Here is a 13782-nt window from a genome sequence, read left to right as displayed (position 1 = left end):
ACGTGCTCTGAGAATATATGTGCAAGTATAAGTGTGTGTTATTATTACACGGAATAGAGACGCTGCATGCCGGGGAAAGGTGGGTAAACCCCTCAGACTGCACGCGCCTTCGTCGATCAGCACCGCGGACAGCTCCGGAGCTGCATGCGGGGCCTGATCGGATCCGATCCTGAGTCTTAAAAACACCTCATCTCGTCTTTGTCCCCCCTCCTACCCCCCTACCCCAGGTGATCACTGCACAGAAACAGATCTGAAGACACGTGAGGGAGGACAGCAGCCAAGATGAAGCATTTTCTGAGGTAAATAAACTCAATTTATGCACGTCATGCAGAACTTCATTTGCATTGTGTTTGCCAAAAACGTGGAGGAAATCAATGCAGACATAACCCCTCTCTTTTCGGAGCCTCTCTCCTTGTGTTTATCTTTCGTGCATGGGTAATAAACTGCTTTGTCTACACAACTCATAGACGTACTATGAAATAATCCCAGATCTCCCTTTGGAGCTTTTCCTTATCGATCACGTTAGTGTGGGCAGTAAGTGGTGGTGTTGAGGTGTGAATTGGTTTGAGTGGGTTGCTCAGTAAAAAAAAAGGCCTTTTAATTATGGAGCTCATGTAAAGGAAGTGGTTTCCCCTGGAGTCTCTATTAATAGATCTGCAGCTTTCTGGGTTTTTCTCTATCTGACATGTTATATAAGAATGCAACTGATGCTTGTTATTGGTTTCATCCTTTAATCATAAACAGGATGTTGTTAGGCTTACGAAGGCCTGTGTGATATAATCATGTGTCAGAGTGAATAGAGCACCTTTCAACAATGGTCACGTGGTGGACACTGTAGCTTCAGTGTTTAGCCAGCTCTGCATGTTGGTGGACACTGTAGCTTCAGTGTTTAGCCAGCTCTGCATGTGGTGGACACTGTAGCTTCAGTGTTTAGCCAGCTGTGCATGTGGTGGACACTGTAGCTTCAGTGTTTAGCCAGCTGTGCATGTGGTGGACGCTGTAGCTTCAGTGTTTAGCCAGCTGTGCATGTGGTGGACACTGTAGCTTCAGTGTTTAGCCAGCTGTGCATGTGGTGGACGCTGTAGCTTCAGTGTTTAGCCAGCTCTGCATGTGGTGGACACTGTAGCTTCAGTGTTTAGCCAGCTCTGCGTGTGGTGGACACTGTAGCTTCAGTGTTTAGCCAGCTCTGCATGTGGTGGACACTGTAGCTTCAGTGTTTAGCCAGCTCTGCATGTGGTGGACACTGTAGATTCAGTGTTTAGCCAGCTCTGCATGTGGTGGACACTGTAGCTTCAGTGTTTAGCCAGCTCTGCATGTGGTGGACACTGTAGCTTCAGTGTTTAGCCAGCTCTGCATGGGTCTGTAAAGCTTTCTGCGTTCTAACCTCTCTCCATGTTTCATCTCCAACATTGATCCTAGTTTGAGCAGCTTTCTGCTGCTGGAGCTTATTAGAAACATGCAGAGGCTTTTTAGCTCGGGTACAATCACTTCTATCTGAAGCAGTTCCACTGCCCGCTTCCATCGCTGCAACACCCACAAAACACCAAGGCAAGAAATTCAAGTTTAAGTTTAAAAGTTTAAGTTTTACAGATCTCATTCTGATTCGCTCCAACATAAAAGAGTTTCGGGAAGTCATTTGATTGAGGAAGTGGACATCAGTCTCTTCCCAGTTCTTGCAGTGTACAGTGCACATTAAATAATCCTTTACAAACAGAAGATCACATGTTGACTCAAGTCTTAACAGTGACTGTTCCAGATTCAATTAACACTCATGTTTCGTTGGTACTTGTACATTATTTTATCACACTGAACACTTGATACTATCAGAAGTAAATTGTGGATATTTTGGGGAAACCTGTAACTTAGCGGTTTGTTCGTGACCCATGAGCGGAGGCCGTCGTTCAAATCCGATCTGTGGCTCCATTCCCCTCTCTCTCTCTCTCTCTCTCTCTCTCTCTCTCTCTCTCTCTCTCTCTCTCTCCCCTTGATCTCTGGCTTGATCCTGTCACTAAAATAAAGGCTTAATAAAAAAGACCACACTTCCCATGAACGCCGGAGTTTCTTGCCCCCTTAAAACACTAAATCTGTCAGAACACATTTTTAAAGCTGACGTTTGCTCCTTTTTTTGTTTTCGCCTGCGAGACTTTTAGTTAAATCTACGTTTAATGAACAGCGGAGTCAAGTACAGTCTGCCAAATCCTTGTTCACAGATGGCTCTGCCTGTTTAGGGTAATTATAGTAATGAGCTGGAATCAAAGTGGTAATAGTTTACTGATGTAAAAGTGAGTCATGTAGTGCCTTTAATGGTTTTTGGCTGATCGGAGCGATAAAGAGAAACTGCTTTGATTCAGTGTTTCACTAAAATAGTCGGCTTGTTCTTTGTTGGCAAAAACACAATAAACAGTCAAACGCATCCAAACACCTAAATTCACTCATTGTGTCGATTTGTCAGACGTTTGACCTCGGAGTGTTAAAGGGGAACCCCGAGGGGCCGCCGAGCCAATCAGCTTTATTTACCCACCTCCAGCTTGCCCTGTGACTTGTACAGCCAATATTTACACCTGTCTCACCGTCTTTATTCATGAATTCTCACCAACAAACAACCCAAGAACTTTAGCAAATTGTTCCTGTCTTCGTCCATGTTGATTTATTTTGCTCTTCTCTGAAGTGGCGTTCGACTCGACTGCCGCAGGTTTCGCTAGATTTCCAGTTTTAAGAGTCTGGCCTCTGGTGGTTGGTGACTGAATCTCTTAGTGAGTGGTATGTTGAGTTTGCAGGAAGCCCCTGAAGGCTTAATTATGAAAAAATAGAAAGTTGCTCAGACCCCGTACTGATCTCAAGACCACTTTTTCACTCAGCGCTGTCTCGACCTGAATCAAGACCCCCGCCGATCGTCTTTTTCATTCCTGTGATGAGACGAAAAACGCAGCTTGATTTTTAGTCTCTGGTTACAGCTGCAACCTTCAGGTGACACGCCATCATTTTCAGTCATATTTATGGTCTTGGTCTTGACTGGTCTTGAGTATGTCTCGGTCTTGACCACAACACTCGTACTTTGGGTTTGCACATCAGTGTGTAGGTTTGCAATGCGGTGACTCCATCTCCTAAACTGTGCGCAGGTTTGCACCAAAGGATCTAAACTAAATCAAGCAAAAACAAACAAACACATACTCATTCAACTATTGCTCTTTTTTGTAAATAGGATCTTGCACAGAATCTCTGGTTCTTCTTTAGTCCATGCTGCTGCCTTCAAAGATAATTCATGAACCCTCCCTCCATTATCCTGCGGTCAGACAAACACGCACAGATAAAATGACCTAAAAACAGAAAATAATCAGAGGTAAGCTGTGTCGCCTAAAGAAGAGGCTGCAGGTTCACTGTCACCATGACGGCCTTGTCTTTGTATCCAACCTGCTGGTTATCAGAGTAAAACCTGCTTTCATCACTGTGCCTCCTCGAAGGTGAAGGAAATGACAGAGCGTGCATGCGAGCTGTTTAACATGCCACTCTCATCCCGGGGCCTATAGCAGCAGGAATTAATCACCCGGGCTCCACTTACACCTTCTGTTTTGTTGACAGTGAAGATGACGTTAAGCCGTGATGGCTCAGAATCGGGAGGATTTGTTTCTGCACGAGAAGGTTGTAAACTCCGTTCCTGGAAAACAAACACAGTGGGAGGTTTGGAGGTTATTCAGAGTGCAGGTTGTGCTCGTGTGGTTTCGCAGCTTCTTTGTCAATATTGGAGCTGAAAAAAACAAAAGAACGGGTCTTACATTCACAATGTAGGAAAACTGTAGCTTGTTGTGTACACTGTGTTCTGTCCTGGATGTTAAACATGCAGAAGCATTGACAGGTGTGATTTTTCAGGTTTCTACATGTGTGTGCAGAAACAAGGCTTGAAATCTGTTAGTCTCCATACTTTGATAACGGGTCACTTTGCATTTCCCCGAAGACGCACGTCTTCATTCTCATTCTCAGTGTCAGCTGTAAAAATAGCTCACCACGACCGTCTGTTTTCTGACGCTCGTTCCTTCTCATCTTTTTCTTGAAGTGTCGAGTCTTTTTCACATTTAGGCTCTGATTACTCAGCAAGCCGCCCTTAAGGTCGGGAAAAGTTCAAATCAAGCACCGTGAGTGAGACGATGAACACGACAGGAAATGAGAAACTCTGAGAAAAGAGCATCACGCTTTTATGCTTAAAGCGAACGGACACGTTCTCAACAACAAACAGCACGAACCAAAGAACTTTAAAATGTGAGATTAGAGCCATGCACACACATGAAATGTGTCTAATCTGTCCTGTCTTCTCCTCTCCAGAGTGGTGACCCAGTTCTTCGTGTTCCTCTACTGTAAATTGCTGTGGCGGGGCCTCAAGTTTGTCGCCAGGAAGTTCACGGGGCGCTGCGAGCTGCAGCGAATCTGCTACAACAACAAGCACGGAGCCCGCAGGACCCTGAAGATCGGTAGAGCTGCACACTGCCTGCCATGTGCTTTCAGATAGATCACCTTTCATTCAGTTTATCAAAAGCTTTAAAAAAGCTTTAAAAGGAGGCGTTTGCACATCTCATAAAGTCGACTTGTTTCAACCCTGAAACAAAAAATATATATTTTTATTTATGTATAAATTAGTGATGCAGAGGAAGAGGAGTGTGCAGGATTTCTTTCTTCTCAACAAACTAAAGAACTAAAAAACGTTTTATTTATCTTTAGAATATTATCTACATATTAATCTACTATTGCAGTGTTGACTGTGTGTAATTGGGAACATATTTGTTTTTTTAATTAAAGATTTATTCAGTTTATATTTAGTATCCTTGTGTTAAACGCTGATGGTTGGTTTTCATTCATAGTTCCTCCTGGATTTATTTTAAGTGCCATCTCGGGACATTTGAAACTCCTAACTAAATTTCAACATCTGCTTTGTAACATTTTGAAATACACCTGTGTGCGTTCGTCTTACATTTTCAACCTTCTCTCTGCAGAGTCATCCTTGAGATACTCCAAGAATGAGGTACGGGCTCTCTGAGTGAAATAATCAGGTTCAAATAGCTTCAAGATTTAATTCCCACTTTTCATCTTCTCCTTCTGTCCCTTTTTGTTTGTTTTTTCTGCACTCGTCTCCTCCAGCTGCTGCAGTCTTCCCTCAGCGTCCATCCCGATAAAGTGGAGAAAACCATCGACAACATCATGGCCTTGAAGAAGATTAACCCTGACACCAACCCACAGTGAGACGCCACATTTCATATCACATTTATGTCGCTTTATCACTCACGTCGAGGGTGTTGTCGGTAAATTAGAGAGTGTCAACACGCCTCAGTCGAGCTGCGAGATGTGACAGAGGGTCAAAAATAAATAAATAGATGATTTCTTCTTCAAGCTCATCAGATAAATGGCTCAAATGAAAGGTCAGCCAGTGTGAATACACACATGCAAACAGCCTGTGTCTCCATGACGTGTGCTTCCAGGCTGGGCATCTCTCTCCAGGCCAGCCTGCTGCAGATCGTGGGCTACAGGAGTCTGGTGGCCGAGGTGGAGAAGCTGCGCAGGGAGCCGTACGACTGTGAAAACCCTGAGAACGAGAAAATGCTGATGAAGGTAAAAAATAATTTCAGCGATGTGAATACTCCACCAGTATCATCACCTCTCCAGCGACACATTAAATACACAGGCGATGATCCAGTGGAGGATTAACGAAGCAAATTATAAAAGTTAACCATTTCGTCCTGCAGGTAAAGATTACTGAAGTGATGTTTTAGTTTGAAGGAAGGATGTGCGACTTGTTCTTCATCCAGTAGGTGTCGCACTTTGACGCCAAAACAATCTGCTGTTTGGCCACGCCTCCACTCTCCTGCAGAGACACACCTCCAAACCCCACACGTGCAGGCGGCGAACAAACTGATCCTTGAGCTGCGACGGCCTGCATGTTTCTGGAATTGGTTTTGATCCCCTTATTTTTCTCTTTTCGTTGAAACAGATTTCCTGACAGGTCCGATTCTTCCCCCTTGGCCTGGATTTAAATATGAACATAGACCTATATTGTGAAGGGTGACGTTCGATAAGTTCATATTCTCTTGTACTATAATGTGTTTTTGTGTGTCGCAGCTTTGGAAGGAGCTGCGTCCTGACACTCCTCTCACCAGCCGCATCTCCAAACAGTGGTGTGAAATTGGTTTCCAAGGCAGCGATCCCAAGACTGATTTCCGAGGCATGGGCCTGCTGGGTCTGCACAACCTGCTGTGAGCGCTCCGTCACTTCATGTCCTGTTAAATACCCATTCAGATGCACAATAAAACACAGCGAGACAAGTGAACACTTTAATGAGACAGGAGAGATGAATGGCTACATTCAGAGTTTTGCATGCAGGTTGTTTTGTAAACTAGAAATGATTGATTCACAGGTTGAAACCCTGCAGGGCCATAAAAAAAAGATTTGATTAAAAATCACATCACTCCTCTCGTCACAGTTTCAGAGCTTCATGTTTCCTAATTTCCCTTTTTTTTCTGTTTTGTGTCTTTGCAGGTACTTTGCAGAGCATGATAAGGCCACCGCTCTGCAGATGCTTCACGACTCTCTTCAACCAAAGCACAAGTATGGCAGCCTCCCTTTTTCTACGATTTTAACCAAAGCATGATCAAACTAAAGAAAGGCACCAAGTGTTTGGGTAGAAAGTCTCTCTGGGGGCGAGCAGTGTGGCTCAAACGCAAGGGGGCGTGTCCAGACTTTATGGACGGGGGCGTGTCCAGACTTTATGGACGGGGGCGTGTCCAGACTTTATGGACGGGGGCGTGTCCAGACTTTATGGACGGGGGCGTGTCCAGACTGAGACGGGGGTGGCCTGAGAGTTTTTGACCCCGTGTGAGGTCTTCATTCTTCATGTCTGTCATGGCGGCCGCCTCAAAAAGACACGTCCTGTTACAACGATACAATTACAGATTTTTCTGGCCTTAAAAACTGTTGTAAATTTGAGGAAATCATATTGCAAGGTGTCCTTCCACCCCGAAAGTGCATCAGAGAGACTCCTCTACTTGGCATTTAAAAGTGAAGCAGTCGGTAGGAACAACATGGAGCAGATTATTTATGTCCTGACGTCACTTCTGAAGTCTCTGCCGTCCTGTAGAGTTCAATATACCGAGCTACCTGAGACAATCTTTCTCCCAGACTCGTGGCGTGTCTCTTCTCATCTTTAAACTCAGTCATCCGACACTCTGCTTCTAGCACATTCTTCTTCACAATATTCATTGCAGCAGCTTGATATCATCCACTGCTTTGTCTCTTATTGACTCCTGCTGCTTGTATTGTTTGTCATCGGCGTCTCATTTCACCAATGAAGATTCTTCTTCTTTTCTCTCTCACCCCCACCGCCTCCACCTCTCTCTCTCTCTCTCTCTCTCTGCCCATTCCCTCCTCTCTCACTCTCACATGCACTGTAGGAGCACGCAGAGAAAGCCAAGGTACTTAATTCACTTTCATTCTTTTCACTGCATTCACTGCTTGTTGTTCTGTCGGCTTGATGGATCCCGCACAGTTGTTGTTTCATGCATTCAAAGCTGCTCCGAGAGTTTTCACAAACAGACAAGCGAACGCTTCCATCATGCTCTCCATGGTTTAGACTTTGAGTCAGCGCACTGAGAGACGTCCTGACGTCCTCTCCTGTAAGACAACGTTATTGACGTTCTATTATTAAAGTTTATTCAAAAAGATTATTATATGAAAATGCTGCTATTGTTGAGGACAATGCGGAGCTGCATTAGTTATAAGGAAGTCAAACTTCACAATGTTTTCTCACGATTAATTGGAAAATGTAAATAGTTGATTGTGATTCTTCAGCATTTAAAAATGGAAACTGTTAGGCTTTTATTCTGAAATGCTACTTTACTTGCCATTTCAATATCAACCCTGCTTTTATTTTGAAATAAAGTGAAACAGAAGGTTACTTAACCCCAAACAACGAGATCACAAACTTTGTTAAAACAGTTTTTTTTTTAAAGTGAAATAAAAAATTCAAAGATGCAGCAGTGTCGTTAATAACAAATGTTATCTGGAGACAATTTTCAAACAGCAGGTGAAAGACTCTTTGCTAAGAGAAATGGGAAAGGGGGAGACGGGATAAGAAGGATAGGGACAAACTTAAACACCTGCACGGACAGAAGAATGGTTTACATTCAGTTTCTTTTGGGCTCTGTTCAGGTGTTTTAAGTGTTCCTTAAAGGCCATATTATTTTATTTTGAAGGTGCATTTTGTCTGGCTCATTTTTCTTTTATGTGAAGACTTAAGACGACTGAAGTGTTTGTCCTCCGCAGTGAGATAAACAAGCCGGAATGGGAACAGAAGAACCTCGACAAGGCTATTGGGTAAGAGTCTGCACATGTTCTGTGCACGTGTGTGTGTGTGTGTGTGTGTGTGTGTGTGTGTGTGTGTGTGTGTGTGTGTGTGTGTGTGTGTGTGTGTGTGTGTGTGTGTGGAGGAGGAGAAAAACTGGGCTACTGCTGCTGGAGCTCCTGTTAGTTTTGGCCTCAATATGGAGCAGTTTGAACAGCAGAGAGGATCTGAGTTGTGTGTATAAATGCAGCTGGGGAGACTGTGTGTGTGTGTGTGTGTGTGTGTGTGTGTGTGTGTGTGTGTGTGTGTGTGTGTGTGTGTGTGTGTGTGTGTGTGTGTTTGCGTCTCACTGCTGCTCGTGTCCTGCCACTTTCCAGTCTGTATCTGTGCTGATAAGGACCGAGGAGCGACTCTAAACACACACAGTCACTCTGTGAACTTTAAGACGTGACTTCTGTTCTGTTGAATCTGGAAACAGCGAAGCTACTAAAGATGTTTTTCATCCATTAAGTGTTTATTTATGAATTTAAAGTCCACTTTTGACACGCTTCAGTTCGCTGACACATCGTCAGTGATATCTCTGATTTTCATTAACTGAGTCACGAGAAGTCTTCAGTCATGGACGGTGCTTATCGTTTATGTCTCAGTCAAAGGATCGTTATGTTCTTTATCTGTATTTCCATTTTGCTTTCTCTAGATTCTCCTTTGCCATCGTGGGCATCAACATCACAGACCTGACCTACTCTCTGCTGGTGAGCGGCGCTCTGAAGACCCACCTGTACAACGTGGCCCCAGAGATGCCGAGCCTGCCGCACTTCCAGCAGACCTTCTGTGAGTTCGTCTGATTTCTCTGCAGATTGTCCGTCACTGTAAACCGAGCACATTCACATGCCGACCAACACATTGGAGTTCTTGTCCTGCAAGAGCTGGGGATCGAAATCCCTACCTAACCCCTGACCGGCTCAACCGCTGAGCCACAGGACCAAACAAACACAACAATGATACAGGATACAAACTTAAACAATAAGATAAGAAGGAGATCATAATCATACATGATTATAAGTCCAGATCCAGCGTGAGCTCTGCAGGTAGAGCTGAAGTACGGGTACAAAAAAAACAACTGAAAGTCATTCCATGTTTTTTTTTCGTGGCAGGTTACCTGATGCAGGAGTTCCATCGTTTCTGGATCGAGGAGGATCCCAGCGACATCATGGAGTTCAGCCGGGTCCGCTCCAAGTTCCACCGGAGGATCCTGCGGCAGCTGAAGAACCCGGACATGGCTCTGTGCCCCCACTTCTCCGCCTCCGACCTCCACCTGGTCAACCTGTAAACCCCCCGCCCCCCCCCTCCTCCTCCCCCCTCCTCCCACGACGTTCTTTCATCAACTCCCTCACAGAGTCTCCCCTCGAGTGAGAAAACCCTCACACCCAGGAAGACTCTGCTCCGTTCTCGTGCTCAGCTAACGTCATGTTGCGTCACTGCCAAAAGCTCATACAGCCACTGCACACACACACACACACACACACACACACACACACACTTCGACACATACTGCCTCTGCGCCCTCACTGCAGCGTCAGACCACCAGCATCAGAGACGACCATAGCGATTGTAGCTGTGCATGAGGAGGCCGCACCACACCGTCACACACTCATCTTTATATCGTTGCTTTAATGATTCATGACGATTGTATCACAGCCGTTACGCCTCAGTTTCTCTTCTCACAACAAACCAAATTTACTTTCTCAGCCAAAAAAAAAAAAAAAAAGTCTCTCTAAGGTCGCAGTGTGGTGACCTTCGAGCCCGAACATGTCGGCCGTTAGCTGGCCAGGCTTTCAGATGTGTTAAAAAGAATTATATTTTGTATTCCAAATGGAGAGCTACAGATATTTAATGTGAGTTTCGATGACTTGTTGGAGCATGAAAAGAAATGTTTCTGCCGCCGATTCAATCAAAAAAGTGAGGAGACAATTCTCGACCGGTTCATTTCTTAACTCTGTCTGTATCAGCTCATTAATATAGATTGTACCGTTCTGGTACGTCAACGCGGGGTTAACTCTTCTCTTTGCCAAAATATCGAATGTGGAGAACTTTACAATCACAGCAGCGGTTTGATTCTTGTCAGATTAAATGTACGTTTTGTAAACCTGCGAACTGATGTTCATACAAGGTCCTGACACACCAAGAAGACGGGCGGTCATCGGTGAGCTGTCGTCGCTCTGGTGCGTGCGGCTCTGTCGGCCATTTTTTTGACCGTATAGAGCAGTTTCTCCTTATTCGTCACCTGGTGCAACTTTTTGAGCGAGACAAAAGGTGACGACACAGGCAGCCTGCCTGGTGTGTCACGTCCTTTAACCGTGAACTTACACTTATTGAATGTTTTGCTTGAGCAGCATTGTTCCCGGTTTGTATCCCAAAGGAGCTCTGCCTCCAAATATCAACACCTTTGTATTTCTTAATGCTCGTTTAAAACCAGATAAATGATGAAAAAATAGCTTTTAATGAACGTGTTTCACAGGTTTACAAACGCTTCTTTTTTTTTGCCTTTGATTTCAAACCATCACAAAGATTCAGTTATGAATGTTTCCCACTCGCTCACCTTCACGATTGTTTGCTTCTTTTTTGAATCCATCGAATGTGACTCTGTGTCCACCGTTGTTTCAGCCAAAGCAATAATTTACATGCATTTTTTTTCAATGTACGGATTTACACCGTGCGTGCCTGAGTGTTGTTTGTTTTAACTCAGAGCTGGTGTGCTTATCATATTTGTGTCCTGCGTTTAGTCGAGGTAAATTACAAACTAATCCTCCGACAGCGCTGTAATCACTGTAAACTGTCTGCCGGCAGGGAATCAGCTCAGAATAGCTAAAGACAAAGGCCGAGGACGGACGACAGTTTCATGTAACGAGAAGCGAGAAGTTTATAAAGAATGTCGTCTTTAAACAGGACTCTTACTGAATCATGCTACACATAGCAGCTTTAAGAAGCATCTTTTGTTCTTAACTCCAAAAACAACATCAAAGAAATATGATAAATTACACATTAAATGTCAAATCATCCCATAGATAGAGGTTGAATCAGGTGACACAAATTTATAAAGTAGAAAGCTAGCAGGAACATTTTTAAACTCTAAAACGGGCGGCGTTGATCGTCCAGTCATTGCCCCCGCAAACTGTGTACACGTCTTTAAAATATGGGCTGTGGGCTGAAAGGAAGTGGAGCTAATTTAAAATGAGAACAAACAACAACTCCCATGATCCCTCACTTTAATGATTTCATTGAGGTTCCCCTCGGCGGCCTGGGCAGAAGTCCAAACAACTGCAGTTCCTCGAGTGTCCACTTGAGGCAGGCTGCAATGAGCTGCCTTAACTCCACCTCTTTGTTTCTTTGTTAATCAAAAGTTCGGAGTCAAATAATCTTCCTGGTCTGCAGAGCGTCAGTTTGATCTTCATCCCAGCTCTGAGTCACATCTTTAATTTTCGCTGAAAGATGAATTTGCTAAAAGCCCAAACGGGACACGCGTGTTCTTCTTCTTTGTTTACTCACCGGAACAAGTGACCGCTGTGTTTCAAATCCATTAGCGCTCACATTAACGGTGTGTGATGCTGACAGCTCGGACAAATGTTCTCATCACCAAACTGGAAATGTACGATATGATTTCCCAGCCATGCTTGCACTGTTGATTGTGTTTTTAATAGTATTATAACTTTGACCCCGTTTGAAGTGTCGCTTTCTGTCAGTATTATTGAGACGTTTTCCGTCGGTGAACGTCTCCTGCTTGCGTTTTGATTTGCTCTGCTTTAGGTCAGCTGTGCGCTGACGTAACAATAAAAACACGGTTTGTGTTTAAGGTAGTAAATCAGTGATTTGTGGTATTAGAACTAAAAGGACGAGTGTGTCCGACGATACTGTAGATGAAGTGAAGTACACGCTGCTGTAAATTCTGCTTGGTGAACCGCCTCTAAGACGACACAATCTGCATGAAGATATTTTCATTGTCACTGATTCAGCACTCTGTGTTCTGCAGTAAAGCCTCATGTAAACTTCTAGATATTGTATCTGTGTGCTTCATTTATGTGTGCTGTACTTTTTGAGACCACAATAAAAACTACAAGTCAATTAAAAAAAATGGTTATTAAGTCTTTCTTGAAATGTTTCCAGCTAAACCTCGGAGGAGCTCATTGATTTGGTGTCTGCTCTGTAAAAGTGAGTATTCAGATACTTCACTTATCAAGAAGTAGAAATATCACAGTCCAGTGATCTTCAGTGAACAGCAGAGGGCAGTCAGCCATCGCAACATGGGAGAGATTAAATGAACAGAAGCAGTGGGACAGCACAGTGAACGGAAAGATATCTTCACATCAGATATCATGGTAGGAACGGTGATTCTTTAACAACATGAATTAATGCTGCCAAACGTGATTAAGAGCATTTGTCACAAGATGATTCCTGTTTCTATATTTCAAACAATGCAGCAGTAAAATGGGAAGGTACACTTTTACAAAACTAGTTATATGAAGGAACATCCAATTTTCAGCCTACTTTAGCATTTAAACACTCTGTACATAAAACCCACCACTAGGGGGCTCTCAATCAAAACCATAACAGAAGATGGCGTGGAGGCTGGCGGGGAATCATGGGAGTGATTTTCTCTGCTGCACCGCCTAGAGATCAGTGGTGCTTTCAGGGCAGCAATGCTTCAAATAAACATTTCCTGAATTTCCCTCGGGATCAATAAAGTATCTATCTATCTATCTATCTATCTATCTATCTATCTATCTATCTATCTATCTATCTATCTATCTATCTATCTATCTATCTATCTTCCCATAGGATGTGTTAAGCTTGCGTTAGCATCAAGTTAGCTTCGCTTTTAAGGTCACGCAGTCTACGACTTCTACCGCGCACAAACATCTCAAGTTTTTGAGAAAACCAATGTGGTCCATCGCATCCAGTACTTCTTCTTTTTGAGGCTCATATGCAGATTAGAGTGAAAGTTTACAGCCTTGCATTTTTCACCAATTTTCCCTTCTATGCAAATAAATCCCAAATGTCCCGACCAGTGCGGTTTCAGTCATTATCTGCTTAACAAGGCTCAACTGCCTCCATTTAGGTCGGCTCGGTTTACTGTGCAACAGGCCATGAAACAGATGGTTGTTTTTATCATGGACTGTTGGGTCTTTGTGTCGCTGATTTCATCCCGCCCATCATGATGACATCCATGGGAGTTATGTTGTACACCTACAAGCATCCCATAGTTACAGATGTGATGAGCTTGGATTAAATCTTTCCTTTGATTTTCATCGTGGGGAATCATTTCTGGGCTCGGTAAATCTCCACGTGTTAAGTTAAAAGACGTGTGTTTGTTTGTCGATGGTCTGACCATGCAGCACACGCTGGGCAGTCAGTATGTGTACCTGCTGTATAATAAACAGGCATGTGTGCAGACTTGATGCGTAAAA

At 43.9% G+C, this 13782-nt stretch overlaps 1 protein-coding gene across 1 annotated transcript; it reads left to right on the top strand.

The window, feature by feature from the left end:
- Window positions 1-132: 132 nt before the first annotated feature.
- On the top strand, window positions 133-10485 carry elmod1 (ELMO/CED-12 domain containing 1). Its single transcript, XM_079355716.1, has 10 exons — window positions 133-299; window positions 4318-4463; window positions 4983-5011; window positions 5128-5225; window positions 5466-5595; window positions 6103-6236; window positions 6520-6588; window positions 8302-8352; window positions 9018-9151; window positions 9475-10485. The coding sequence occupies exons 1-10, from the start codon at window positions 283-285 to the stop codon at window positions 9648-9650; spliced, it is 984 nt and encodes a 327-aa protein (XP_079211842.1). The 5' UTR covers window positions 133-282; the 3' UTR covers window positions 9651-10485.
- The last annotated feature ends 3297 nt before the right edge of the window (window positions 10486-13782 follow it).

Source organism: Symphodus melops (assembly GCF_947650265.1).
Source record: "Symphodus melops genome assembly, chromosome: 11".
Taxonomy (NCBI): Eukaryota; Metazoa; Chordata; class Actinopteri; order Labriformes; family Labridae; genus Symphodus; species Symphodus melops.
The sequence above is the reverse complement of the archived record's forward strand: the minus strand, read 5'-3'. Positions and strand labels throughout refer to the sequence as shown.

What these genes read in the sequence shown, in the direction of transcription:
- elmod1 (XM_079355716.1), top strand. An exon ending in CCGCAGGACCCTGAAGATCG is followed by an intron (nt 4,464 to 4,982) that starts GTAGAGCTGCAC and finishes TTCTCTCTGCAG; the next exon opens with AGTCATCCTTGAGATACTCC. An exon ending in AACCCTGACACCAACCCACA is followed by an intron (nt 5,226 to 5,465) that starts GTGAGACGCCAC and finishes GTGTGCTTCCAG; the next exon opens with GCTGGGCATCTCTCTCCAGG.